Genomic DNA, 25,856 nt, shown 5'->3' with positions numbered 1-25,856 from the left:
ATACTTGAAAAAAAATAAAAATACTTGGACCAGAGAGCCAAATGCAACAGATACTTAATGAAGGTCACCTTTGTGCTTAGACACGAGGGATATATGGGCCCGTGAGTCCTCTTTGTGGCAGTAGTTTTCAACTCAGTGGGTCCCCATTGCCATTTATGCAACAGGTTTTTTGTGATGTGCCATTTTCCGTCCTGAAAAGGAATTCATAGGTGATAAAATTTCCCTACACATATGATTTCAAGATACTCAATCCAATACACTAATTACCGCATAAAGGTGGGGGAGACCAAAATAATGTATAACTAGACCATGTGTGTTTCCGTATGTAAATGCTCAGGCAAGGTAGTTTCTGTCCGTTTATGTGGAACGACTGCGGGTGGGCGATTGGAAATGCAGACTCATAAAGGTGTGGTGTGTCAGAAACTCAGTTACCGGAGGGGCTCTGCTTAACGGTGATTCGAGTTTCCTAATTGGTGAACATCTCTTGGTAAGGTCCGGAACCAGTCTTTTCTGCCCTGTATTTATATAGGCGTTGCCTTCCGGGGAAATTCGGTGCATACAAAAGCCATAATGTGGATTCACATATAAAAAGGAGTTCGGTCCTAGGCTTGAGTGATAAACGGGTTTTCCCCACATCGTTTGCACATTTAAAGCTGCTCTGGGATGACACAACATCATCCCAGACGTACCCCTAGGGCAACCCCTGCCCACACATGCCCTGCAGCATCTGGGTCATTGCAGCCCCTGCCCACACATGCCCTGCAGCATCTGGGTCATTGCAGCCCCTGCCGACACATGCCCTGCAGCATCTGGGTCGTTGCAACAAGCCAGAGAGCGAGCCTCCCACAGATTTCTGAGAGGCGGCTGCTGGGAACCACTGATCTGAGGTAACTCATGCAGGCAGCTGGGGTCCCAAGTTTCTTTGGAACTCTGGGTTGGTTCTTCTTAGTAACAATGTTATAAATGCTGGTGAGGCTTTTTGCCCGGCCTGGCAAAGCCTTTCAAACCGTTATATATATCCCTGAATGTGGTGCAAAGCACTGTTTAAATCTAGCTCTTCATTATACCTGTTTCCAATGACATGGATTCTCAGGGGTGTGATTCTGTGCTCTGACTTGGGACCCAGGGGATCAGTCAATTTCTTGTGCTCCCTTTACTGTCCTCCCCCTTGAAAAATGGCTAGTAAGAGCTGCACCTGGCTGGCTCAGTTGGCAAAGCAAGTGACTCTTATTCTTAGGGTCATGAGTTCAAGCCCCACATTGGGCAGTAGAGCTCACTTCAAAAAAAAAAAAAAAAAATGCAAATAACCTGGTAGACCCTTCCAGGGAGGAAACAGGAACTCTACTGGAGCCCTGGGAGGCAGGTGTTCCCCACCAAGTTTTCTGAAATTGGAGAACATGTGGGGAACACGGGGAGAATGTACTGTGTTCCAGGGTGTCGGTTATTTGCCGTCTAACCGTCCTTCCGAGTGACGGTGGACACGGCGTTCTGGTGTGCCGGGCTCTGTGCTTTCTCCCGGCAGCTCTGGGGCTGGCACTCACGTCCCTGTTGTTGGAAGCGGGACCTCACACCTCCACGGTGGCCCGCTCGGCTAGAGATCACATGACAAGTGGCGGAGGTGATGGTGCCATCCACAACTAATGGGCACTGCTTTTTTCACATTTTTTTTTTTTTCCCAGCTCCTTCCAAATGGAGAGCTTAGGTTATTCTGTGTTCTCACTAGGGAGAAGGAGGGGGTTTATTCTTGGAAACAGGCAAAAAATCTTTTAAGCCATACCGCTTAGTAAAATTAGCAAATGTGGTAGAGTGTGCCCTATTTTTGAGTAAAAAAGTGAGATGTCCCCTTAAGTAAAGATTTTGTTGCTTTTCTTTTTCGTAAATGGCTCCATAGAGCCTCTACAGAGTTTAGAGCAATACTGCTACTTAGTAAGTACAAGGAAGGCATTTGAAAGTGATTTTCCATTTGTAGTTTTCGTATTTTTTCAATGTTCTTATGAAAATTTCTTCACGTAGCAAAGATGAAGGAATTTATATATACCTGCCACGAGAGTTTTGCTATTCACATTTTATTGTGCTTGTTTTATCATGTATTTATTCATCTTAGTATTCCTCTAGTCAGTGGTTCTCAACTGGAGGAAGTTTTCTCCCCCAGAGAACCGTGAGCAGGGTTTGGGGCCATTTTTGGTTACCGCTGCTCTGGAGGGGGAGCTGCTGGCCTGGGGTGGGTAGAGGCCAGGTTACTCCCGGACATGGCGCCCCCAGCGTGGGGGACGGCCCCGCACAACAGAAATGCACGTAACACAGACCCTCCTAACGACAGAAGGCCGAAATAGCCGTAGTGCAAAAGCTGAGAAACTCTGCTCTCATCTGTTAACTCATCTTGGTTTGGGGACGTTTCACAGTAGATTGGAGATTTAAATACTGCAGCATCTACCTATAAATATGTATTTAACTCATACTTTTGCTGTGTAATATTCCATTTCAGAGCATGCCTTAATCATCTGTTACCTTATTCGTGTTTAATATACTCATTAATAACGGTCCTTTGGCTTTAGCGATGTTTTATTTGCAGGTTTTTTTTTTTTTTCCTTCTCATATCCTCAGTTTGACTATCAAAAGACCTGTCTTTCTTTCTACTGAGTTTTAGTGTAATGCTTGCTCATTCACTTTAGAATTCAAAGCAAATCCAGGCTCCTGGGTGGCTCAGTCAGCTAAGCGTCCGACTTCGGCCCAGGTTATGATCTCAAGGCTTGTGAGTTCGAGCCCCGTGTCCAGCGCTGTGCTGACAGCTCAGAGCCTGCAGCCTGCTTCGGATTCTGTCTCCCTCCTTCTCTCGCACACCTTCTGTCTCTCTCTGTCTCTCCCTCTCTCAATAATAAACATGAAAAATATTTTTTAGGTTTCAAATGAAACCATTTCCCTCTTGGGCTCAACTATAAAATGCTACTAAAATGCTAGTGTCCGAGCTAGACACATAGAGGAGAGTCTTTCTTTTTAATTGCAGAGGTAAATGATGATCTTCTTTGAATACTCAAAATAATTTTTTTTCATACTTTGTGTTTCAGAGAGGAATAGTTCCATTTCTATAATTTTATCTTTAAAATCTTGGTAATTTTTCAGTTGTTATTCATAGTCATTTGAAACCTTTTTTGGCTCTGCAGGTGTTGTTTGTGGCAATTAACTGTTGGTGGAACCAGGGGAAATGCAGAAGACAGAAGCACTTCTTTCATTTCCCTGTAATACATCTGTATCATCGGAGGTAAGAGCTGTTAACTAGTTTTCAGATTTTGATTTCTAATTCCAATTAAGTTCCAAAGCAAATTCTTTTGTCTGTTTAAAAGTATTAGATATTCACTGTGGGGAATTGAGAAAATACAGAGAAGCAAAACTACATCAGTTAAAGGGTCTGGATATTTTATCAACCTTACATAACCTCTGTGTGTTTTGATTTATATCTTCTTGTGACTCTACATACCCACCCTCTTTTTTTTTTTTTTTAATAAAAAAAAGGGGGGGGGTCATGTAGTGATAGTATTTTCTAAACCGCTTTTTCTTGCTTTTGTGAAAATCTTGTCATGCCATTACATAGTCTACAGCATTGTTTTTGATAATTCTGGCACCCCATTGTGTGGCTGTATATTGCGGGTAACCTACAAGTATTTTATTGTGTGAGAATACACAGAAGTCCTTACCCTGCTACCTGGCAACATAGCATAGTCAGGAGGGAGTCGTAGCACCTTTTCAACTGGGACGAAAATTACTACGAGTCCACAATCGTGTGCCCATGATACTGAAACCCAGAGAGCTTTGAAACCCTAAAAGGTTTTCATAAATTTTGTCCCCCAGTGCATTCATCTAGCCCGAAGTAACAAGAGGCTGCCTTTAGTCTGTATCCCACTTAGGGAGTCAGTTTATTATGCTGCACAAATACTGGTGTTTGAGTTTGGAATACTGCCCAGACCTTGCTGTGTGTGTTAAATAATGTCTGAAATCTGACTTGAAGAAGTTTGAAGAAAGGGGACGGCTTCAGTGTAATTGGCTTGAAGTTTGTTAATGAAGGTAAAATGGGCACGGAAGCTTTCATTAGTAAGAGCCTTACTTTTTATGCTGCATTTTTCCCTCCTCTGTCTGAACTTCTTGGGTTTCCGTCAGTGGGGATTTATGACAGACATCATCAAAGTATCACTTGCGGACTGTCATGCTCCATCACACTTCACGTTTCCGGTGCAAAATGTTGTGTGGCTCGTAGAACTGTTTGTTAGGAGCTGGTAAATAATACTTGAGCAAAAATGCACTTTTTTACCCCGTCTCCACCTTCAAAGTCTATTCTAGATAGAAGAATCCTTCTCATATCGTAATGTTAGATTTGAAGATGTAAAAGCTCTGTGCTCTGTAATGGGATCAATAAGTTTGCCCTGCGAAGGTCCCTGCATTTCTTTTTCGGGGGGCTAGGAAATAGGGCACAGGTGCCTAGCGAGGAGGATAGGCCTTGCAACTCTAGGTAAGCACGCCAGCTGCCCAGAGGTGGGCTTAGCTTGATGTGATATTGCAATCAGGAGAGTGCCCTTGAACACAGTGCAAAATACCATTTTGGGCCGTATGGCTGTGCAGTATATTGTCTTACCCTGTTTTCTTAGATTTATAGAAAGAGTGCAAGGCCACGCAGAGAACCTTAGAAGCATCTAGTCCAGCCTTCTCATTTTCCTGATGAGGGATTTGAGGTTGCTGCTGCCCTCGAAGTGTGGCCCCTCCTCTTCGCCTGTTGAGTGTTACTTGTTTCAATTAGTGCAGACCTCGTCCTACTCATTTCAGTATCCACCATGCCCAGTGTACCTGAAACAGAAGAAAGTGCTCAGGCACAGAAATACCTAAAAAGCCCTCTGTTTTATACATAATGCATGTGAACGAATGCGTTTCTTCACCCAAGCTCTCTTGTGACCAGTCAGTAGACTTGAGGTTGTTTTGGTTAATAGCGCTTGCACACGCAGCACCTAGGCCCCGGCACTGGGCAGGATGTTGCAGTTTGTATTTTTGTTGTTGCTGTTTTTGTAACGGCTAAACTAGTGTCGTAGTAGCTGCTTGAAGAAATTAGTAGATTTTCTGTTTTGCTTAAGTGGATTTCATTTTTTGGCGTGTGTTGATACCAGTGAGGAGGAAAGTTTTTTAAAGGCTCTGAAGCAGGGAGTCGTTTCTTAAAACACTCTCCCCAAGGCCCTGCAGCCGTAGACCAGCTTGTCCTGTGGTCGTGGCAGTGATGGCGTGTTGGTAAAATGCACTGTGCATCCTGCATTCCGAGGTTCCCTCCGCTTTCACAAGTCACTGGGATCCTTATAGCAGCACTCCCGGAGCCTGTTTGCCTGAGTAGATGAGGTTTCCAGATATTTGACCCCTTTTTGCGGAAGAAAATAAATTATCAGATGATTTTTCGATTTCTTCCTTTAAATTAAGCATTGTTGGCAGCCGATGGGGTCGTGGCGGTGGTAATTTTTGAGCTTAAGTTAGTTAACAAGTCTTGAATTGATCGAACTGTTAACTCTGTCTCCCAGCTGTGCATGTAGAATGCTGTTTTTACCTTTTTCATGCTAACATTCTTTTGTTTGGGCTCATCTTTTGCAGTACACGCTGAGGAATTGTGGTCATTGCATCACATTATGTGTGTGTGTTCATTTACATAACCATTTACTATTGGGATCTCACAGCATTTATGTAATTCTTGACTGTTTATTGCTGCAATGAACAGGAAGCATAATGTCAGTTTCTGTGTGGACAGAATGGTTCTGGAGTTGTTGAATTTCACCTTACTCCACTTCCCCGCCACATACCCTTCAGTTATATTTGAGGAATGACTGTGTTGTGCAAGATTGAAGAAGGCCATGTGAGGACTCTGATTAGCTTAGAAGGATAACTGAATGTTGGTATTATTGCTTAGCAATGCTAAATCCAATTCCTGGGCATCCCTCAGCACAGCTGGAAAGGAAAATAAGACCATTTTTGCAGGTCCCTGGGTTTGTCCCTTCACATAATCTTATTTTGTCGCAATAAAACTTTAAATAGGCTTAAGGTGATGTAGTGATCCCTTGTGTAAGTGCCTGTGGGAATATTTAATAAGTACGTTTTAGTAGGTCAAGGGCCAACTGTGTACCTTGTTTCTTATTTAAGAGTGATGTGTATGGGGTGCCTGGGTGGTTCATTCGATCGAGCCTCTGACTTGCGCTCAGCTCTTGACGTCATGGCTCATGGGCTCAAGCCCCGCGTCGGGCTCTGTGCTGACGGCTCAGAGCCTGGAGCCTGCTTTGGATTCTCTTGTCTCCCTCTGTCTCTGCCCCTCCCCCACTCATGCTCTCGCGCGCTCTCTGTCTCTCTCTCTGTCTTTCTCTCAAAAATAAATAAACAATAAAAAAACATAAGAGTGATGTATAAAAGTAAATTCTGCTTGTTGAATTACGTACTTAAGATCCTGGAATCCTTTAGCAGTTTTGGTCAGTTTCCAGGATTGCCTCTCTGTTTGGTTTTGTTTTTTTTAAAGACATATTGTTTGGGGATTTTTTTTTTTTTCTTTTCTAGAGGCTAGAATGAATGAATGTTCTCTGCTTTGATATTCCATTTGCAGTTGAATTAAGGTCATAGAACGGCAGTGGCTGTTTGTACCTCTCCTCACATGAAATGCTTAGTTGGCCCTCCTTTCACCTGCTGGGACACAGAAGGCTACTTCCCTGTGAAGCAGTCAGGATCCTAAAGCGAGACATTTTCGTTTTGTGGTGTTGATGATTTCAGTTACACGTAACAGGTCTAATGCATGGTGTATTATTTTTATTTGTTATTTTTTTTTATTTTTTTGGTACTAGTTTTGGACCAATCGAATACAAAGGCCCCATGAGTGCTGTTTACATTGAGAAGTTTGTCCGCCGGGTGATGAAACCACTTCTCTACATCCCATCTCAATCAGAGTTACTAGATTTTCTCTCAAACTACGAGGTACTTGTCTTTCATATCTCCTCCCGTCCCCAAGGCTTCACCGGGTGGTGTTGGATTGTGTACATTAGAAGGGTTTTTTATACCTCCTGATTTTCAGCATTGAAAAGATCGCATTGTAGATAAGCTCCACTTAAATGCTTTTTGAGATACTTGATTATAGGGATGGTTTGGCCAAGTGAGTTTTAAGGGAATAGAACACTTGTAAAACCTTGTGAATTTTTCATTTGGGAATTTCCAGCAATTTTCAATTTGTCTTGTGATGAATTTAGAGGATGTAAGAATTAAATTACAATTTTTATGCACTGCAAATGTCTAAACATTTTATTTGACTCTCATGGCATGTTACTGTGAACTCCTTGTTTTTTTGTGTTAGTTGCAGTTTAGCTTTAAAAAAACCTACGAGTATGTGCCTTTCTGTTTTATAAAGTGCCTAACTGTTTCAAGGCCTTGTTAACAGAAAGTTTCCTAACACGGTTCTCTGCTGCTTTCCCGTTGCCAGCTTCATCCCGTGGTAAATCATTTTCGTAGGATCTTCAGTGTGTGTTCAGGACAGCTTATTATTCCAGAGGCCGGTACAAAGCTTAAAATAATCTCAGTAGATTATGCGAATAGTTCCACAAAAATATTCACTGGAACAAGTGTAAATCACATTTGGGCATAGAAAGTAAAAATGATCCTTAGATAAAACAAAATCAGGACCATAAGTACCTGAGCGATAAACCCTATGAATGCAGACCTCACTGAGGGATTTACTAATGGTGATTGGGTTGGATTTTACCTTTTGCGTTAGGGAGGTTTTCTGTAGACTGGACATGAATTTCTTTTACTGGGACCTCACAGCTTTTTCAGTCATGTTAGCAACACTCTTTGATGTGTTGTTAACTGTGGGTAGATTTCCTGGGCGGCGGTGTTAATAGCTAGGTACTGAGCCTGTAAGTTCCCAGATGTGAATTAGTGCGAATGTGCCCTTGACCTTACATGGACACTGGATAGATTTCTGTGCCCTTGGTGGGCTTGGCTCTCGTTCTTCCCAGGCACGCTGGTGGGCGGGAACCATACCGGGAGGCAGGGCACCTGGGCCTAGTCCTTTGGTGTAACAAGGACAATTAGGTGTAAGAATTGTGTGGGAAGTGGGTTTTCATGTAGATTTGCAGTGGATGACAGAGGCACGGAGGCAGTACAGCCAAATGGTGACTTAGGACACCAAGCTCTGTCACTTGTTAGCTATGTGGCCTGTGGGCTACTTAACTTCTTTAAGTCTCCATGTTTTCATCTATAAACCGGACTTACGTAAGACATGAAAATGCCTAGTGGATGTAGTCCCAAGAAACGAAAATTTAGCAGTAGAAATGACATCATGGAAAAATCCTGGATATTCAGCACTATTGAGAGAACCCCCCCATGTGCATGGTACTTGCTGGAACTCCCTACTTACATAAGAAATCTTTTGTTTGCAGGGGCAAAGAGGTTTTCCTTCAGGTAGGCTCTGTAGGGATTTTACAGAACACAACCTTCTTTTTTTTCTTTACATTTTCATTCAGTCTCTCCTCAAAAGTAAAGCAGAATGCCAGAGGAGCTGTGGCATACACACACACACAAAATATGGAAGAAGTTGATTTCATTTAGCCTTGTAATAAGAGCACCAAGAGGCGCTTCATTATCTTCAAATGCCCTGTTGGAGATTTGTATCCGGAGAGTTCTGAGCCAGTTCTTAGCAGGGATCGCATGATAAGGAGGGATTGCTAGAGGCCTGCGTTGTAGCCCTGACGTTTGCGGTCTCTGATACCTGAGTTTTACGCAGATTTTTCATCTACCCAGATTTCTCATCTCTGAGTTAAGTGAATTGGCTCAAATAATCCCTCCGGTCTTGGCCGGGCGAAATTTAGAGGCTGGAAAGAGGCAGGCAGAAGAAGGTTCATCCATTATTGGTTGGGAAGTATTTTTCAGACCATGCCTTTGAACATCTGTATCAGTGTTCTTTCTCATCTTGTTGTATTTATTACCTCTCTAATGTCTCTGTGGTTGGCTCTGCAGGAGAGAGACAAGTCCCTCATAGTGACAGCAGCAAGGCTGATTCCTTAACCTTTAGCCTCCGCGTTCTCTGAATCTGCTTTTCAGCGGTGCTTTCAGAGATGACGCTCCGAGTTTGACAGAGTCCACATCAGATGCACTGACGTGCCGGCGACATTACTCAAGGCTGTGTTCCGGCAGCCCACTTAGTTAGAGTGATGTCCAACGATGATGAGCCTGCCTTTCAAACAGGACCAGGATGGGGCCCTGTGTGGTTTCTGCCGGCCTTTGAAAACGCTTCCTCCCGAAGTGGTAGATTGCTTTTATTATGTTGGTCTCATCTTTGTCACTGGGCTGCTTCTCACTGAGGTGAAATTGTCTGGTTGGCAAGAGACAATATTTGATCAATGGTGGAAGAATTCGGGAGTCAGGCTCAGCACAGGGCTCGTGAAACCATTCAACTCGTGAGACGTACCAACACTGCATAGATGTGGTCTGGGTTTCATACGCACTGTCTATAAGATAGCACAACGGCACAATTCTAGATCCAGAAATGAAGCCACTGTTATGGCTTTGAGAGTTGAGTAGAGAGAGGAAGGGTACAGGGATTTTTGGAGGCCCCACTCCAGAGCGCCATATACTTTTCGATGTTCCTCTCAGTTAAGGTTTCTCAACCTCAGCTTGATTGACGCTTGGAGTCAGGTGATTCTGTGTTTGGGGGTGGGGGCTATCCCATGATTTCCAGAATGTTTAGCAGCATTCTTGGCCTCCACCTGCTAGATACCAGTAGCTCTCCCTTCCCCCCTTAGCTGTGACAACCAAAAATAGCCAGGCATTGCTATATGTCCCCTGGGGTGGGGACAAATCGCCTCAGTTGAGAACCTCTGTTTTCAATTACTGTTTTTCCGAATAAGGCCTTCAATGTCTCACAGGTATTAGTAAAAACACATCTTTTTCTCATGTAGCACACAGAATGCCACCATCTGATTGTTCCAAGTTTATCCGCGTATAACAGGGCAGAGAGCATATGAAAATAAAGCAGTGCCTTGACTAGAAAATTCTGGAGTGTTATCTGTGGAAGATTAGAGACAGAAATTATATATATGTATATATATACATATACCTATACATATATACGTATACACGTACACACACACACATACATATGTATACGTACATACGCACATATGTATACATACATGCGTACGTATATGTATGTGTGTGTGTGTGTGTATATATATATATATATATATGGTGGTTTTTTTGTTTTTTTAAATTTTAGAGCACACATGAGCAGGGGAGACAGGCGGGGGGCGGGGAGAGAGAATCTTTGAGCAGGCTCCACGCTCAGTGCAGAGCCTGACACAGGGTCACTGTCATGACCCTGGGATCATGATTTGAGCCAAAATCGAGTCAGATGCCCAACCGACTGAGACACCCAGGCGCCCCAGGAATGACTTGTATTGTCATCAGTAGAGCTTTCCCTGATCCTCGACCTTTTATTCACATTGTTGGCGCCCCTCCCCTGAAAGCATGCCTCCTAAATATCTTAAGGATCTTGCTAATTTAAAGAAATCTTACTAATGAAAGATAATTTTATCAAAACCCTTATCTCCTAATTTATATTTTTTATTGATAGGGATTTCAGTATCAAGTGTGTTTAGATTTGAGTATATCCAAATTAGGCTGAATCATGAATGTTTCTGTGGTACTTCTGGGGTTTGTTCGCTTTTTGCTTATGTCTCTAGGTGTGTTCGTGACATCTTGTAGGAATGCATTTGGTAGTTTCCCCTCTTTAGAAAAACCATATTGATTAATTGTAAGTTTGTCTCTAATCCAGATATTCGTGAGTAGTTTGGACCGACACAAAATTGTGCCATTGGTATTTATTCCTTGGGAAGTGATGATATTCTGGCGTTAACAACTTTGAATGTAAACTTTTATTATTTTGTACGCATCCTGACCGTATGTGTATATGCTTATGTCGCTCTGATGTCTCAAACCTGGGCACATCCGTTTGTCACTAACCCCGGTTTTCTGCTTGTAGAGTAGGACTCTGAGCCCAGACGCAATGTTGAGGAAAATGATTTTGCCTTTAACTTATGGAACATGGCAGAAAGATATTAGAGGGTGAATATCGTAAATATTCTGTAAATTCCAAAATACTTAGCTCATTATTAGCAAGCGAGGGTGTGTAAACTAGCCCTGGTAAGTGCCCTCCGGTGTTCACCTGCTTTTACTTCTGATCCTCCTAATAGCCGTGTAAGACAGAAATGATAAGATCCTTCTGAACAGATTGAGAAGATGGGGTAGAGAGGGTGTAATTTAACCCTAAGTGGAGACTGGACTATGGCTTAGAGTTTCTTGCTCCCCAGATTCTCCCTTGTATACGAAGAGATGTTTGAGGTCCCAGAGTTGAAACTTGACTATGTATCTAGAGGTCAAAACTTGGGATATTTAACTATTTTATGGCATTTTTGAGCCTCTTTCAGGATAGAAAAATTTTGAAGGTGTCGGCCTCTTAATTTGACTTCAACTTTCTTACCTTCATTTTTAGGAGTGTTTTTTAAGAATGCTGGTTAAGGATGGGGCCATGGCTATTGACCTGTTAAAGCAGCAGAGTTTTACCATTTCCTGTTATTAATTGGCCCATTTGCGTTTATTCTGCAGGGTTGGGAGTGTTCTTTGGTAACCCCAACATTGAAGCAGGGTATGGTCTAGAATTTCTTCCCGGATGTGCGCTAAAGTCATACCTACCTTGGGGCAATTGGCTGACTCACTTGGTGGAGCGCACAGCTCTTGATCTTGGTTGGGATTGTGAGTTTGACCCTCATGTCCAGTGTAGAGATTCCTTAAAAAAATAAAGTAAAATAAAATAAATCATACCTGCCTCATAAATAATGAATGTAGCTAAAAACTGACGTAAACTCGCCAACGAGGGAGAAGAGCTGGAAGTCCTCTCATTGACAAACCATGCTAAGACATTCTCCTTTCTGCATTCACTCCAACTGACTGGAATCCCTCTTCCTGGAGGGTTCTTTCTGCCTATTTGAGATGCAGACAGGAGAGTCTAGTTGATGACTTGTGGACAGCATGGACACACATATGACATGGTCATTTTGGTGGCTCTTGAGTTCAGTGGTTAGGGAATAGGATTCAGTGATGGTAATGTCACTTGCGAAGAGACTAGATGTAACACGGTTCTAATTTTAGTATTTCTTAAGGTATCATTTGATTTTGGTATCACTAGCTTCTACATCAGCAATGCTTTCTTTTTTATTTTTTAAAACCCTTGACAGAATCATCTGATTTGTGCCTTATAATCTACCCACCAGTGCCAACAGTTTATTTAGAACTCTTTCCTTGTAACTTTTGATGAATTTCTGTAATTTATCCATTTAAGATGAGTGATTTAGCATATATCCTTTCATTCATTCTTAGCAGTTTTGGCAAACCACCATTGTTTTCAGTTTAAGTGGCATGGGGAAAATCTTAGGAATCTTTTGGTGCGGGAAGCAGGTGTTAGGAAGATTGCCAGGTGAGAGAGAAAACCCGGGTATTTTGGAAGAAAATGTAGTAGAATGCCTGGCACCTGCCGTCCTGTTGTTTGTTAGTAAAAGTCAACTCTGAATGTTGAGCGAATTAACAGATTCTGCCTCTATCAATTCATAGTTCGACAGCACTGAGCGAAACGGTTCTAAATTTTCAGGGTGTGATAATAACATTAGTACAGAAATATTTCAATTGCCTTGGACTAGAAGGCAACTAGAAGTAACTAGTGTTACGGCCACTAGAGGGTGTGTGCACCATTTGCTGAAATTTATGCCACCCTGCAAATGGCGTTCACTTCGTAGAGAACTCTTGTATGCTGACAAGGATATGCTGGCCTCCTATAAATAGCCTGTTTCCAACCTCATTATAGCAGGTGCAGAATATACTCTACCCCCATGGAATGGAATTAAAAACACGCAAACTGGGTCAAGTTAGAGTCTGGTATTCATCATATTTTATTCTTTACTGAATTGTCAACTTAATGGAGGAGCTTTGTCTCCCTTATCTTTTTGTCTCCATTCTTTCACTCGTTCTTAAGTGTTTATTTTGTGCCTGCTCCGTGCCAGGTGCTGTGTGAGCTGGGTATGTAGTGATGAACGACAGAGTCCCTCTGTTTCATGGGGGTAAACACGGAGATAACAAACAGGAACACAGACAAAGTGCAGGGAGTTGAGTAGTGTCCACCCCTAATCCCTACCCCCCCCCCCCCGGAACATCAGAACGTGGCCTTATTTGGAAATAGGGACTTTACAGGCGTCGTTAGTTAAGGATCACGAGATGAAATCATCTTGGACTTAGAGCGGAGCCTAACCCCGCTAATCGGTGTCTTTATAAGAGGACGCAGAGACGCAGGCAAGAAGGCCGGTTGAAGACACAGGCAGACGTGGGAGGGGTGTGGCCAAATTCCGTCTGGAGCCACGCAGAAGCTAGGAGAGAGACAAGGAAGGATTCTTAGAGCTTCCAGGGAGGGCACGGTCCTGCTACCCCCTCGATTTTGGACTGCCAGCCTCTAGAACTGTGAGAATGCATTTCTCTTGTTTTAAGCCACCAGGTGGGTGGTAATTTGTTACCCCAGCTCTAGGAAGCTAACACACGAGGTCATTTCAGATAAGTGCCCCCAGACAAAGAAAGAAGAGGGATAGGATAGACACGAGGGCGGGGAGGTAGGGTGTAGCTGTTTCGGAAGGAAGAGGAGACCTCTCTGAGGAAATGAGGTTTGAGCAGAAAGTCACAGTGAAGCCTGCGTGTGGCCCAGCCCTGAGGAAACTTGGCGAAAGTGCTCCAGAGGGCGGGCGCGGTAAGTCGAAGGTCCTGAGGCGGAAATCGGGCTGGTGGAGCCAGAGCAGAGGGGAGATTGGTAGGAGACGAGGTCCCAGAGGGGTCTTGCTTTGCTGCCCCGTGTCCTGATTAAACCTGCGATGAGTTGCACACGTGAAGGAAGAACGACACTGGCTTCTGAGTTCCTCTGACGCTTTGCGTGGTGGCTGCTTGAGCATCCCGGGAGCGGACTCACGGGACACTGGGGTGGGAACCTGGGGTCGGAAGACCTTTACACGTGGGTCAGCATCCAGTGAGAAGGGACAGCCTGTGTCCCAGCGCCTGGCTTATGTGCTCGCCCAGCTCATCCGAAAGGGCCTTGCAGGTGTGGGGGGGGCGGGATAGGGTTGTCTGCTCTGTAGCGCCCCCTGGGTTTATTTGAGGCTGAGCCGACAAGGGGCCTGGATCTGGAAAGGTCCTGGTATGTGAATGTGCATATGTTGTGTTCCCCAAAGTCCCCCCTTTGCAGATTTAAGAAAGGACCATGGAGGAACCTAATCATGGCTCAGAGACAGCTGTTGGGAGACATGGAAGTTCTAGGGACGTGGTCGGTATATTTGTCTTACTTAAAGCACAACCAGAGCCGGTTTAGTAACGTTTAAGCGATAATTGGCAGTAGAAATAAACAGGTAATTATCACCTCACTTCTTTGCTTTTTTTATTTTGAAATATTTCAGGTTACAATTCTGAAACATGCCAGTTTTCAAAATTTAATACAGACCGTTAATGGTACTGCGAATACTTGAAAAGTAACACTTGAAATCGACTTTGCCCATTTCTCGTGTTCGAAGTGGCTACTTTTTTTTACAGTTTCTGTAGCCTTTTATCATCTCCTGTAGCTGTTGAATCTTAGGATTTTCATTTCTTTGGCAATGAGAAGTGAAAATAGTTTTTCTTACGGGGTTGTGTGCTTCGTATTGTTTATGGAATTACTTTGGTCAAACTGCTTGAAAATTTCGTTACGAGTTCTTCTGCAAAGAGAGTCTCCTTCATCTGAACTACGTAGCTCCTCAGAAAACAGCAGCAGTGACACCATCAGCAAGAGAAAACCTTTACGCTGTCAAGGTGTCTACACAGGACCCCTGCGAATGGTCCAACCATTACTCGTGTTTAAAGGCTTAATCTGGGTTTCCCTTGAAGACTCAGAATTCACATTTTTCTTACTTGCATTGCTGTGTGCACACGTGTGCGTGTGTGTGCAGAACCACATGTGCAGCTGTGTCGTGCACGTAGATATGCGCATGCTCACAGGCCACACGAGTGAGCAGTGAAATTTGATTTTTAGCCATGAAACTTTTAAATTTTTTTTTTCTTCTTCAGCGTTTTTTATTTATTTTTGGGACAGAGAGAGACAGAGCATGAACGGGGGAGGGGCAGAGAGAGAGGGAGACACAGAATCGGAAACCGGCTCCAGACTCCGAGCCATCAGCCCAGAGCCTGATGTGGGGCTCGACCTCACGGACCTTGAGATCATGACCTGGCTGAAGACGGACGCTTAACCGACTGCGCCACCCAGGCGCCCCCTAGCCACGAAACTTTTAATAGGCAGAATGGATTTATTCCATTTGATTTGGGTCAGAATTTAAAGAAACTTAAATGAGTCTGTTTTCTATCAGTTTACATTTTTGCTAACCTTTGTGCCCAGTTTTAACTAAGTGCCTAGAATTTCTCAGGATTTTGTCTTCCTTTGTGTGTGGTGGAAAGGCTTGTTACACCGTCCTAGCCTTGCTTGGAACATTCGGAACCCAAACACTGTAATTCTCCTTTAAGCCAGTTCTGGGTTGGCTTGTTAAACACATTTTGAAGGAGTTAAGCAAAAGAAAATCCTGTTTTCAATAACTTTGCTTTTTGATTTCCTCAGTTGTTGGAAAAATAAATTATTTTTATGATTTTTTTTTTTTTAGGTGTTAGAAGTAAACATTCTGACTATCTCAGCTTCTAAAACCAGTTCATTTGTTAAGAGACTAAGCGAGTGATTTAGATTGGAAAGATCGTGTGTTCCACTACAGATGAGAAATTTCCTCTTTTATACCATGTGCTGATGTAAACTTTTACCAACAGATAACGTTTCTCCTTTAGCTTTGGGATCTGATTTTGTCCCAGTGGTCAAATCAGCTCCAGTTACGTATTAAGAGCATGCTTTCGGGCCAAAAAGGAGTCTACATTTGCCTAGTGCTCTTTCAGGCCCATTCTTCTCAGTAACCCCATGATGCGTTGTCCCCGTTTGCCCGAGAAGGAAGCTGGGGCCTCCCGTTGAATGGTCCACCCGAGACCCTTCAGTGTCAGACTGGAGCTTAGGTCTTCTGATTCCAGGCCTGGCACTCCTTCCCACTTTGGCTCTTAAGATGGATACTGTTAGAACAACACCAGACAGAATGGGTGCCACAGAGCCTTCAGACGAGGAAGAAATTATCCTGACCTGGAAGGCAGAATACGTCTGGACAATTAACTGGCTTGGCAGAATGCAGGGGTGCCCTGTGGTGAAGCTTAAGGGAAATGGGATGAGCAGGTGGCAATACATGTATAGGAAGGAGGGGAGGAGCAAGAGAGCAAGAGACGAGCCCTCTGCAGACCGACCTGATGAGCCAGGAGGATTGCCGTTGTGTGGGCGGCGGGCTTCTGGGGTGGGGTGGGGGGGGTAGGAAAGAGCCCCTGGAAGGATGACCTTGAAAGATAGAACCTGATGTCCAGTAAGTGGGAAGGCATGTTTGGAGTGAATGAGAGGAAGTGATTGAGGACGAAGTCAGAGAGAGGTTACAAAGAAATCATTGATACGACATGCCTGGAGATGCTAAACAAAAGCCGTGAGTACTTGAACTTGATGGTGAGGTTTCTCGCCAGGGACCTAGGAGAACTGTCCGCAGAGGCTGGAGAGACCTTGGGGAGAGGGAAGGAAGTGTCAGCTCTGACACTACCCCCCCGCCCCATAAGCTGCGCCTCCGTCCTTTCCCCGCTTGTTGCCGAAACGGAGGGAAAGCCGAGTCCTATCCCCAGCTTTCCCCACGTGTTTAGGCTTTTTAAGAACTGAGGCACGACAGGTGGCGCTTGCCAAATCATGATGTCCTAAAATATTCGCGTCACGCCGTGGCCGACCGTACGTCAGTCACCCAATTCTGTTCTTGTTCCCACAGCCTGGAGTCCTCGGGTACTTTGAGTTCAGTGGCTCACCCCAGCCTCCTGGTTATTTGACCTTCTTCACTTCAGCGTTACTTTCATTAAAGAAAGGTAAACACGGTTCGTATCTAGACGTCAGTACTTTTAGCAAATGCGTGTATATTGATACCTTCTTTTGTGTACGTTGTCTTCGTGTTTATATGTTTAAAATGTTCTGATTCCTTTTCTCTGTATTTTTATTAAATGGTTACACTGTTTTGTGTTGTATTGGCAAACACAATACCATGCTGTTTCAGATAGAGTCTCCTAGATGTTTAGCTTTTTAAAAATGTGGCTTGGTCATCCTGTGTCTGCAAGTCCGTGTTTTGTACTTGAGAGTTGATAGCATAACATCTTTTTTGAGTGTGTAGGTACAAGGTTTGGTCAGAGTTTTTAGTGGTTGTATTATTGCCAGTTGGATGTAGCATGATTTAGGAATATGTTTCCTTCAGGAAGTGTTTTTACAAGTAGGAAGGTCATACCACATTATAGCCTACGCCTGCTGGCAGTTTCACTATTCTCAAATTTATTTATCTACCTACCTACCTGCTTACCTACCTATCTATTCTTTTACTTGGTGGAATCCTCTCTTATTTGAGGTCCCTATTTGTAAAGTTAAACATTGTATCCTGGCCGTCTTTTCACATTGCCCATGTTCTTCCTCTGTTACAGTCACAACCTCCTTTCAGTTCTCTGTCCGGTACACTTTGTTCTGCTCCCTTGTCTGTCTCCTTTGTTACCATTCTGGTCCAGGCCCCTTCCCCCGCCCCCTGGACTAGACCAATGGGCCCTTAACTGGTCTCCGCTCTTGCCTCTCTTCTTCACATGGGAGTCTGTTCTCCCCGGCCTCTCGGGCCCAGCTCCCCACACAGCAGACCCCCTGTTCACCCTTCGGGGTCCAGTTCAAACACCCCACACTTTCCCCCCATCTCATTTGGCTACCCGCTTGGTTTCTTTCATAGTGCCGGACATGGTTTGTGTTTATGTATGAAGTTAGGAGATTTGTTTAATGTCTGTCTTCCTCCCCAGACCGTGAGACTTCTGAGGGTAGGGCCTGTGTGTCTTCGGTTTAGTGTTCTTTCTTCAGCATCTGGCACATCGTGGGGTTTCAGTTGCTTTTTGCTGAGTGACCAGACTGATAGTTATGTCATCTTTCCCCCAGTAAATCAACCGAAAACACGTAACTATCCTTCTGTTACTGGGGTATTAAATTGCCTCAACATTTTTTGGGGGGGGGGGGTGGGAATTAGAATAGTAGAGTATTAATACTTTGAACAGTCGTATGACTGGCCATGTTAAGATACACACTGCCTTAAGGTTTTGTGCACAGAGAATCTACTGTTTTCATGTTTTTCATCTTGGGCGACACTGCAAGAGGAAATTAAGCCGTCACATAAGTATGTGTCTGTCCACTTGAAAGATTCCGAGCTGCACAGATTCAGGTGACTGAGAAGACTTAGTGAGTGAAAGTTTGAATTTTGGAAGCAACATACTGCCAGAATAAAACAGCTTAAGAAGCAGATCCTCAAAAATGTTCTTAGAATTGAAAGCTCTTCAGAGGTCCCAACTGAAAATTGTACGTGTGAGGCTAATCTGCAGTCATTCCCGGAAATGATGGTAGCATCCAAGTTCTTGAGTTGAAGAGGGTGTTTCTAGATCATGGATGGATGTTTTATTATCCAGTTAGCTTGTATTATGTGCTAATGATTCGTCTTAAGTTAGTTTGTCATTCAGAGGTTTCCAAAATAGGACTTCTTTTTTGGAAAAACCTTTCCAAGTAAAGAGAGTAACTTTTCGCCTGTGTTTTCTTTTTGTTTTCTAAGCCAAGGAGGGTGATACATGGCTAAAAACTACTCAGAGGGACAAAAACGAACCTCTTTGGCCAAATCACTAATATTGACAAATGATCACATGACGTTTCTTCTCAGGATAAATCCAGTCAGATTACCTTTACTTGCGACTCTAGTTGGGTCTGGTAAAACCCTCTTGCGTGTGAACTTTGCGAGAGCTGAGATTCATTCTAATTCATCGTTTTTCACCTCTCGCTTAAGGTGAACGAACCATTTTTAGAAGCAAAAGACAAATTTGGAATGATACCTTTCCATAATCTGTGCCCTAAAAGAAATCTTGCCTTGAGCGTCTGGTTTGTTTTCTATGTTGCTTTCTCATACCCAGCGGTTACGTGGTGTTTTACTTTTAATAGTAGGTGTTCGGTAAGAGAGACATGTGCCCGCTGGTTGTTTGTTTTGTTGTCGTTGTTGTTTTATGTTATAGTTTGAAATGTAAATTTTAGGGCAGGTGTTTAGATTGTGTCCACAGATTGAGGCCTAACACACATTTGCCACACTCAACGCTTGATTGTAGAGAGCTCAACCAAAGAAGCGTTTAGACTGTTGCGGTAGAAAGCACATGCCCGGGCGCAGTGCACAGGTGTTCCCGAAATGCACACACCTTTCCTTTGCCTCCGTCTTTTTGTAACTGTCTTAGAAACAGCCAGGACTCTGACATTTGTCTCGAAGCTAGCCGGCCGGCCATCGCTGTCCAAGGATTTGGAGAATGTCCCGTATGTGAAGCCTCATGCCTCGGTGCTGGGAGAGTGCTAAGAGTACACGCCTGCCTCAGGAACGTAGGCGTTCAGTTGTGAGATCTGGTTCCGTGGTACTTTGCTGTTCTCTTAAGTTGTTTTTTTTTTTTTTTTTTAATGTTTTTATTTACGTTTGAGAGAGAGACAGAGAGAGAGCACGAGCTGGGGAGGGGCAGACACAGAATCGGAAGCAGTCTCCAGGCTCCGAGCTGTCAGCACAGAGCCCGACATGGGGCTCAATCCCATGAACCCCACGGTCATGACCCGAGCTGAAGTGTGATGCTTAACCGACTGAGCCACCCAGGCGCCCCTTTGCTGTTCTCTTAAAACCGTTTGTCTAATGTTTGATAGTTTTACACGTTATTATAAGGGAAATAGGGAATACTGGCTTTCCACCTGACCACTTAATATTGACTGCTTTCTCTTGTTTTAACTGTTTCCGCTCGTCTCAATTATCCAGGCCTTTGCTTCACCGGCTAATCTCAAGTCTTGGGGTTGATTTGTGAGTTTATTACATTTGTGAGTTTGTTACATTTCTTCCGTAGCCATTTTCATTTTACTTTTATTGTTTTTTATATAACACTTCGGTATTTTCATGTAGTTAAATCTGTGGTTCTTTTCCTTGGTTTCTTTGATTTTTTTTTTTTTCCTAAAAATTTGATCACTAATTAGTTTTTTTTTTAAATTTAAAAATTGTCTAGCTCTTCATGCTACCTGGATTTCTTTTGGCTTAACATACAAGGCAAAATATATTTTTCCTCCTCTTCTTACTAGCTAATCACCATTTACAAAACAATGCTTCCATTTTTCCTCATCCTGACGATGCCTGGCTTTATCACAGAGTGTTTTCTTCTGTGTCCCTGGGTCTATTTCTTTGTTTTCTCTTGGTCTGGATCCCTCTTTTTGTATGAGTAAATACAATTTCATTTCTTGCTTTGTAACTTACTACCTGGTAAAGTCAGGACTTCACTTCCTCTGGTTCTGGTGTCCCTTGGAATCTTCTTCCTGTTCTTTTTTTTTTCTTTAATTTATTTTTATTTATTTTGAGAGAGAGAGAGACAGTGCAAGTTGGGTAGGGGCAGAGAGCGAGGCAGACACAGAATCCCAAGCAGGCTTCCTGCTGCCGGCGCAGAGTGCGACATAGAGCTTGAACTCCCGAAACTGTGAGATTGTGACCTGAGCCCAAACCAAGAATGGACGCTTAACCGACCGAGCCATGGTTCAGGTGTCCCTAGAATCTTCTTTTAAATCCATCCGTGCATCTCGCTGGATTTTGGTTGTAATTGTATAAAGGTATAAATTGACTTAGAGGCGAGGGCCACGTTCACAATATTTGGCTTCCCTTTTTCTAAAAGGATCACAGCATGATTATTCATTTATTCAAACCTTTTTGTTTTTTATAATAGGCCTTAGGCATTCCTCATTAATGTTTAATCATTTCTGAGTGCTGAGTGATTGATGACTTGTGGGCCAGCAGTCTGTGTGTGTTTCAGGATTTGGAGGGAAACCAGTCTCATACAGTTCTCCACGCTCCCCAGACCGCAAAGCCTCTTCGAACCATTTCACACTTGATCTTGGCAGGCAGGCTTTCTTCTTTTGCCCAAAGAAAATTTGGTAGAAGGGTCAGTGTTTTTAAGTTGCTTACTTGATTTTTTTCCCATCTTATGATTATTTCATTATTTGCTATAAGACTGTTCGGGTACAATGTTGTTATAGTTTGCTTTGATTCAGTGACTTTCTGAAAAGAAAATTAGCAACCAGTTTCGATCCTGGTTTTCATTTGGCCTCTACAAAAGGGATGCGGCGTCGGTGAGTGGGGGAAGCCGTGGCCTGGGCGCCCACACTGCCTGGTCCTTAACCTTTTGTCCGCCACGGACGGGATCTGTAAACTTGAACGAAACATTTAATTTCTTTGAGTTTGTCTAACTGATATTGGAGAAGGTGAGGAGAAGAGTAAAGCATGCTTTATAAGGCCACGTCATGTGTGCGATACCTTGTGAGTAAGATCATAGCCCTAATGTCTGTAGTAGCTTCATGAGAAAGCCAGCTGGTGGAAAGGGCTTAAAATAAGTATTGGGTCTGTTTCCTTGGCTGATCCCTCCACCGGGTATCGTGTACCCTGACTGACTAATGAACGGACAGGCCTTCCTTTGCTTGTAGCTTCTCCTTGAGCGGCCTGGTGTTCTCCCTGTGGGAGCGACTACAGCCCTCTCCCACCAGGATTTGAGTTGCTTTGTTCAGATAGTATTTCGATCGAGTGTCTTGAGGCCAGGGTTTTGTCCTCCCCTCCTCCAGCTTCAGCACCCTGCTTGACCAGTGTTGTCGTAGAAAGGTTGAACGAATGGCTCTAATACAGGGCACTGTACCTTGAAATTGCTCAAGTGAGTGATTCGAACAATGAGATGTAAAGTCACCTTGGGCCCCTCCCCCCACCTCTCCTCATGCCTAGACTTTTGGGTTCCTGAGCCCAGGGTGTAGGCAGTGGTCACAGCTGGACTGGGTGCACCCCTGCCTGATGCATTCTTCTTAACGCTTTCTTTCCACTGACTGTTCACAGTCCCCTGACACATGAATTGAACTGAAATTCACATGGTACTTAAATGTTACCTTGAGAATACACTAAACCATGAATTTAGGATGTCCTTTCTACTTTCTTCTGCCACCGTTCGGAATTCCTAAACATATATGACTAGGGAACCTTTGGGAAATAACTGTTGTCATGAATTTTTTTACAGAGGAATTTATTAAAGGAAGGGGTTTTTTTTGTTTATTTTTCAGAGAGAGAGAGAGAGAGAGAGCCGCGTGAATGCACAAGCAGGGGAGGGGCAGAGAGAGAGGGAGACGCAGAATCTGAAGCAGGCTCCAGGCTCTGAGCTGTCAGCATAGAGCCTGATGGGGGGTTCAAACCCAAAAACCATGAGATCGTGACCTGAGCTGAAGTCGGACGCTTAATGCAACTGAACCACCCAGGTGCTAGAGTAAGGACTTCAAATTCCAGTGTAGGGTCCCTCTACTCCACCAGGTGGCGTCAGATTAAGCTGTGATTTGCTGGTTGAATTGGGTCAAAGCACAGAAAAAATCGTCTCCTCCAAATCCTTATTCATTAATAAAGCTAATTTTTTTGGAGCACTTTTCTGTTAGATTCTGAAATTTTATACAACATCAAGAAGTCTGAAGGGTAGGGTTTTCTTATTCTGTGACAGATATTCTCAAAGGTACAGAAAAAACGAGGGACTGATTTCTTAGGCAGCGTTGATTCTGAGGTTCCTTTTTTTTCCCTGGGTTCCTGGATCTGACTCTTGGGAGTTTGGATCAGGCATTGGGTTCAACGATTCTCATGAATGAAACAGGTTCTAGGGTCAGTTGGATTTCTTGGATGATCTCACTCATTGTCACTGTACTCACTCATAGAGGGAAATCTTTTCCTAAGTATTGCCCTGTGTTCTGAGGCCCTCTGGGTACTGATTAGTGCACGTTAGAATAAGCGTGTTAGAAATTCCATACTTTTTGTTCCTGTACTTAAAACTGCTTTTTTTCTTCGGTGCCGTTATTTTAGCAAGGATGTCATTATATTTCACAGGAGATGCTTTTATTCCCATTCTGACTTCTCTCTTAAGCCTTGTGAATGCTGCTAGGTAAGAATTAAGGCCAAAAGCAGACCTCCCCGCACTCTAAGGTTCAGAAGCGTGACTAACTCAACAAACATTTGAGATCTGTGCTCCAAGTGTAAAGATGAATGAATCCATTACCTGTCAGTACCGCCAGATAGTGTGGTGGGCAGGTAGGGTCGCCTACAGTGTGAGTCCAGGGATGGGTCTGTGACAGGTTGTTGGAGCGTGGAGGCGGGACATCCACATCAGGTCGCGGAAAGCTGCTCAGAGGGGATGGTGCTGGGGCGGGAAGGGTTTCCCAGGAGAGTGAGTTGTCAGCCTTCAGGTGAGTGTGTTGGAAACTAGAGAGAAGAAGGAGGGGTGGGGGGAAGCAGAAGGTGTGCAGGAAGCTGAGGAGCAAATTTGGCCACCTGTAGTTATTTTGATTCCTTGAACCCATATAGGAATGTAGATATTTTGATTTTTTGAATTCCTTGTGTTTTAAAAATAGCATCATCTTCATTTTCTAATTGTTTTCTGATGTTTTCTACCTTTTGAAGGTTGTCCTATTTCTACCTATTTGAAGGTGTGTGGGGGGCGGAGAGAGAGAGAATCCTATGTCTTCAAGGTTTTGGTTTGCTTGTTTGATGTTTTTTGTTTTTGAAGCTGGAGTAAGACTCCAAAGAACCGAAAACATTAAAATCTTGAAAAACTCTCAGGGATCCTCTATAATGAAGTCACAAGCTTATAGTGAAATAACTCCGTGCAGACAAACCCATTTGCAGTCTCTACTTGACCTTTTTTGATGTAAAGTTGAGTAGGTAAGCTGATGCTGGGCTGAGCCCTTCCCTGAGTCAAGCCCTTTCTCTGGATGAGCCAGTCTTCATTGCCAGTCTCTGAAGGAGGAGCTGTGACTGTCTCAGGTGGGGAACAGGCTCTCAGGAGGTTGTTAACGCCCTGGAGGCCACTGCGGTGGGCAGAATAATGCCCCCCCAAAGATACCCACGCCGTAATCACCACGGCCTGTGAGGATGGTACCTTACATGGCAGGCAGGAACCCAAGTTGCTCATCAGCTGACCTTGATTATCTGGATTATCTGAGTGGGCCCAGTGTAATCAGGAGGATCCTTGAAATTGGAATTGAGAAGCAGGGGCACCTGGGTGGCTCAGTCGGTTAAGTGTCTGACTCTTAGTTTCGGGTCAGGTCCTGAACTTGCAGTTTGTGAGTCTGAGCCCCATGTCGGACTCTGTGCTGACAGTGCAGAGCCTGCTTGGCATTCTCTCCCCCCCCGCACCGCCCCCCCCCCCCCCCCCCCCCCCCCCCCCAAACCGCTCTCTCTCAAATAAATGAACTTAAAAAAAAGTTGGAATTGAAAGCCAAAGAATAGTGTCAAAGTGATGCAATTTGAGAAGGACTTGTCCTGCCGCCCCTGACTTTGAAGCTGGGAGGGGCCACGAGCCAAGGAGCGCCGGGGGTCTGCCGGAAGCTGGAAAGGGCAGGACCTGGGTTCTCCTCCCCTGGAGCCTCCCGAAGGGGCATGCCCTGCTGACCCGGTGATGTTAGGCCAGTGAGGCCCGTTTTGGGCTTCTGGCCTCCAGAACCGTGAGATTAATTTGTGTCCTTTTATGTCTTTTAATCTCCTGAATCTGTGCAACTTTGTTACAGTGGAGGGGGCTGACTCAGTCACGAAGCAGTGCACGGGGAGCTGAGGTAGGAAGCCAGGATCCCGTTCCTCCCATTTACTGTCGTGCTGTCCTGGGATGAGGAGGATGACCCAGTATGGTGTTTCCCGCCTCCTGGCCTTTGCCCCTGACGCTGCTTTACTGGAAGCCCTTTCCCTAGTTAACATCCGCCTTTCTGGTTTCTCCAGGCCTACCTCAAGGCCTGTGGCATTTACAAACACTGCCTTGCTAGCGTTACGTCTGGCACGTTAGGGACATGAAGTGGAGACGTGCATCCCACCAGCCCCCTTCCTGGACCTCGTGCTGCACTAGTTGGCCGTGTTCCCACTCAGCAGCTGGCATTGTTTTCTAATGTTCCCTTGAGCTTTCTTAGTGTCTTCCCAGCACAAAGTTCCCATAGGCCCAGACTGAGTCTCCTCATAAGTCATTTTAGTGGCAGATGCCCTGTGGGACCACAGACTACCCGGGCCTTCCTTCCAGCTGGTCTTCCATCTGTAAGATGCCCTGGTTGCATTGGGCCTTGGCCTGTTTTTGGAAGCTTGGGAGCTAAGAATTGTTTTTATATCGGGGAAGGGTTGTCGGTGAGAAAAAAAATAAAAGGAGGTGTGACCCCTAAGAGCAGCCTAAATGGGGTTGGAGGAGGGATTTGTAACCGAGTGGGTTTCTTTTGTGAAGTCTTTCCTTCTCTGAAGGTGTAAAAACAGAAAGGAATTTAAGTGCAGTACACACAAGGAAGGTATTTGAATTGATCGTTGTAATGTGCTTTGGTTAAATGGGGACGGAGGGGGTGCGGGTGTCCGTTCACGGTCATGTCAGTGCGCATGACGTGTGTATCGCTGCATTTTGTGTTCCCCTGAATGCATTTGGAGGTACGTTTCTGTCCTCCCTAATTCAAGAGAAAGTAGAAGTCACAGTGAAAGAGTTCCGTATTTACTTAGCACTCAGCAGTGTCATGGCAAGCCCTGGAATGCGCGTGTTGTCATCTCGGGCAC

General features: G+C 44.3%; 1 protein-coding gene across 4 annotated transcripts in view; it reads left to right on the top strand.

The window, feature by feature from the left end:
• The window catches only part of TXNDC11 (thioredoxin domain containing 11), a 61,002-nt gene that overhangs the window by 7,537 nt on the left and 27,609 nt on the right, over positions 1-25,856 (top strand). For 2 of the 4 annotated variants that reach the window (XM_030300640.1, XM_030300638.1), the window contains exons 3-5: positions 3,162-3,259; positions 6,846-6,975; positions 16,986-17,088. In XM_030300640.1, coding sequence (XP_030156500.1) covers positions 3,162-3,259; positions 6,846-6,975; positions 16,986-17,088 — 331 coding nt within the window. The remainder of the gene's footprint in view (positions 1-3,161; positions 3,260-6,845; positions 6,976-16,985; positions 17,089-25,856) is intronic. The other 2 variants (XM_030300639.1, XM_030300641.1) reach the window with 2 other exon arrangements.

The sequence above is a fragment of the Lynx canadensis genome, chromosome E3 (genome assembly GCF_007474595.2).
Source record: "Lynx canadensis isolate LIC74 chromosome E3, mLynCan4.pri.v2, whole genome shotgun sequence".
NCBI lineage: Eukaryota > Metazoa > Chordata > Mammalia > Carnivora > Felidae > Lynx > Lynx canadensis.
This window is presented reverse-complemented; position numbering and strand designations above follow the sequence as displayed.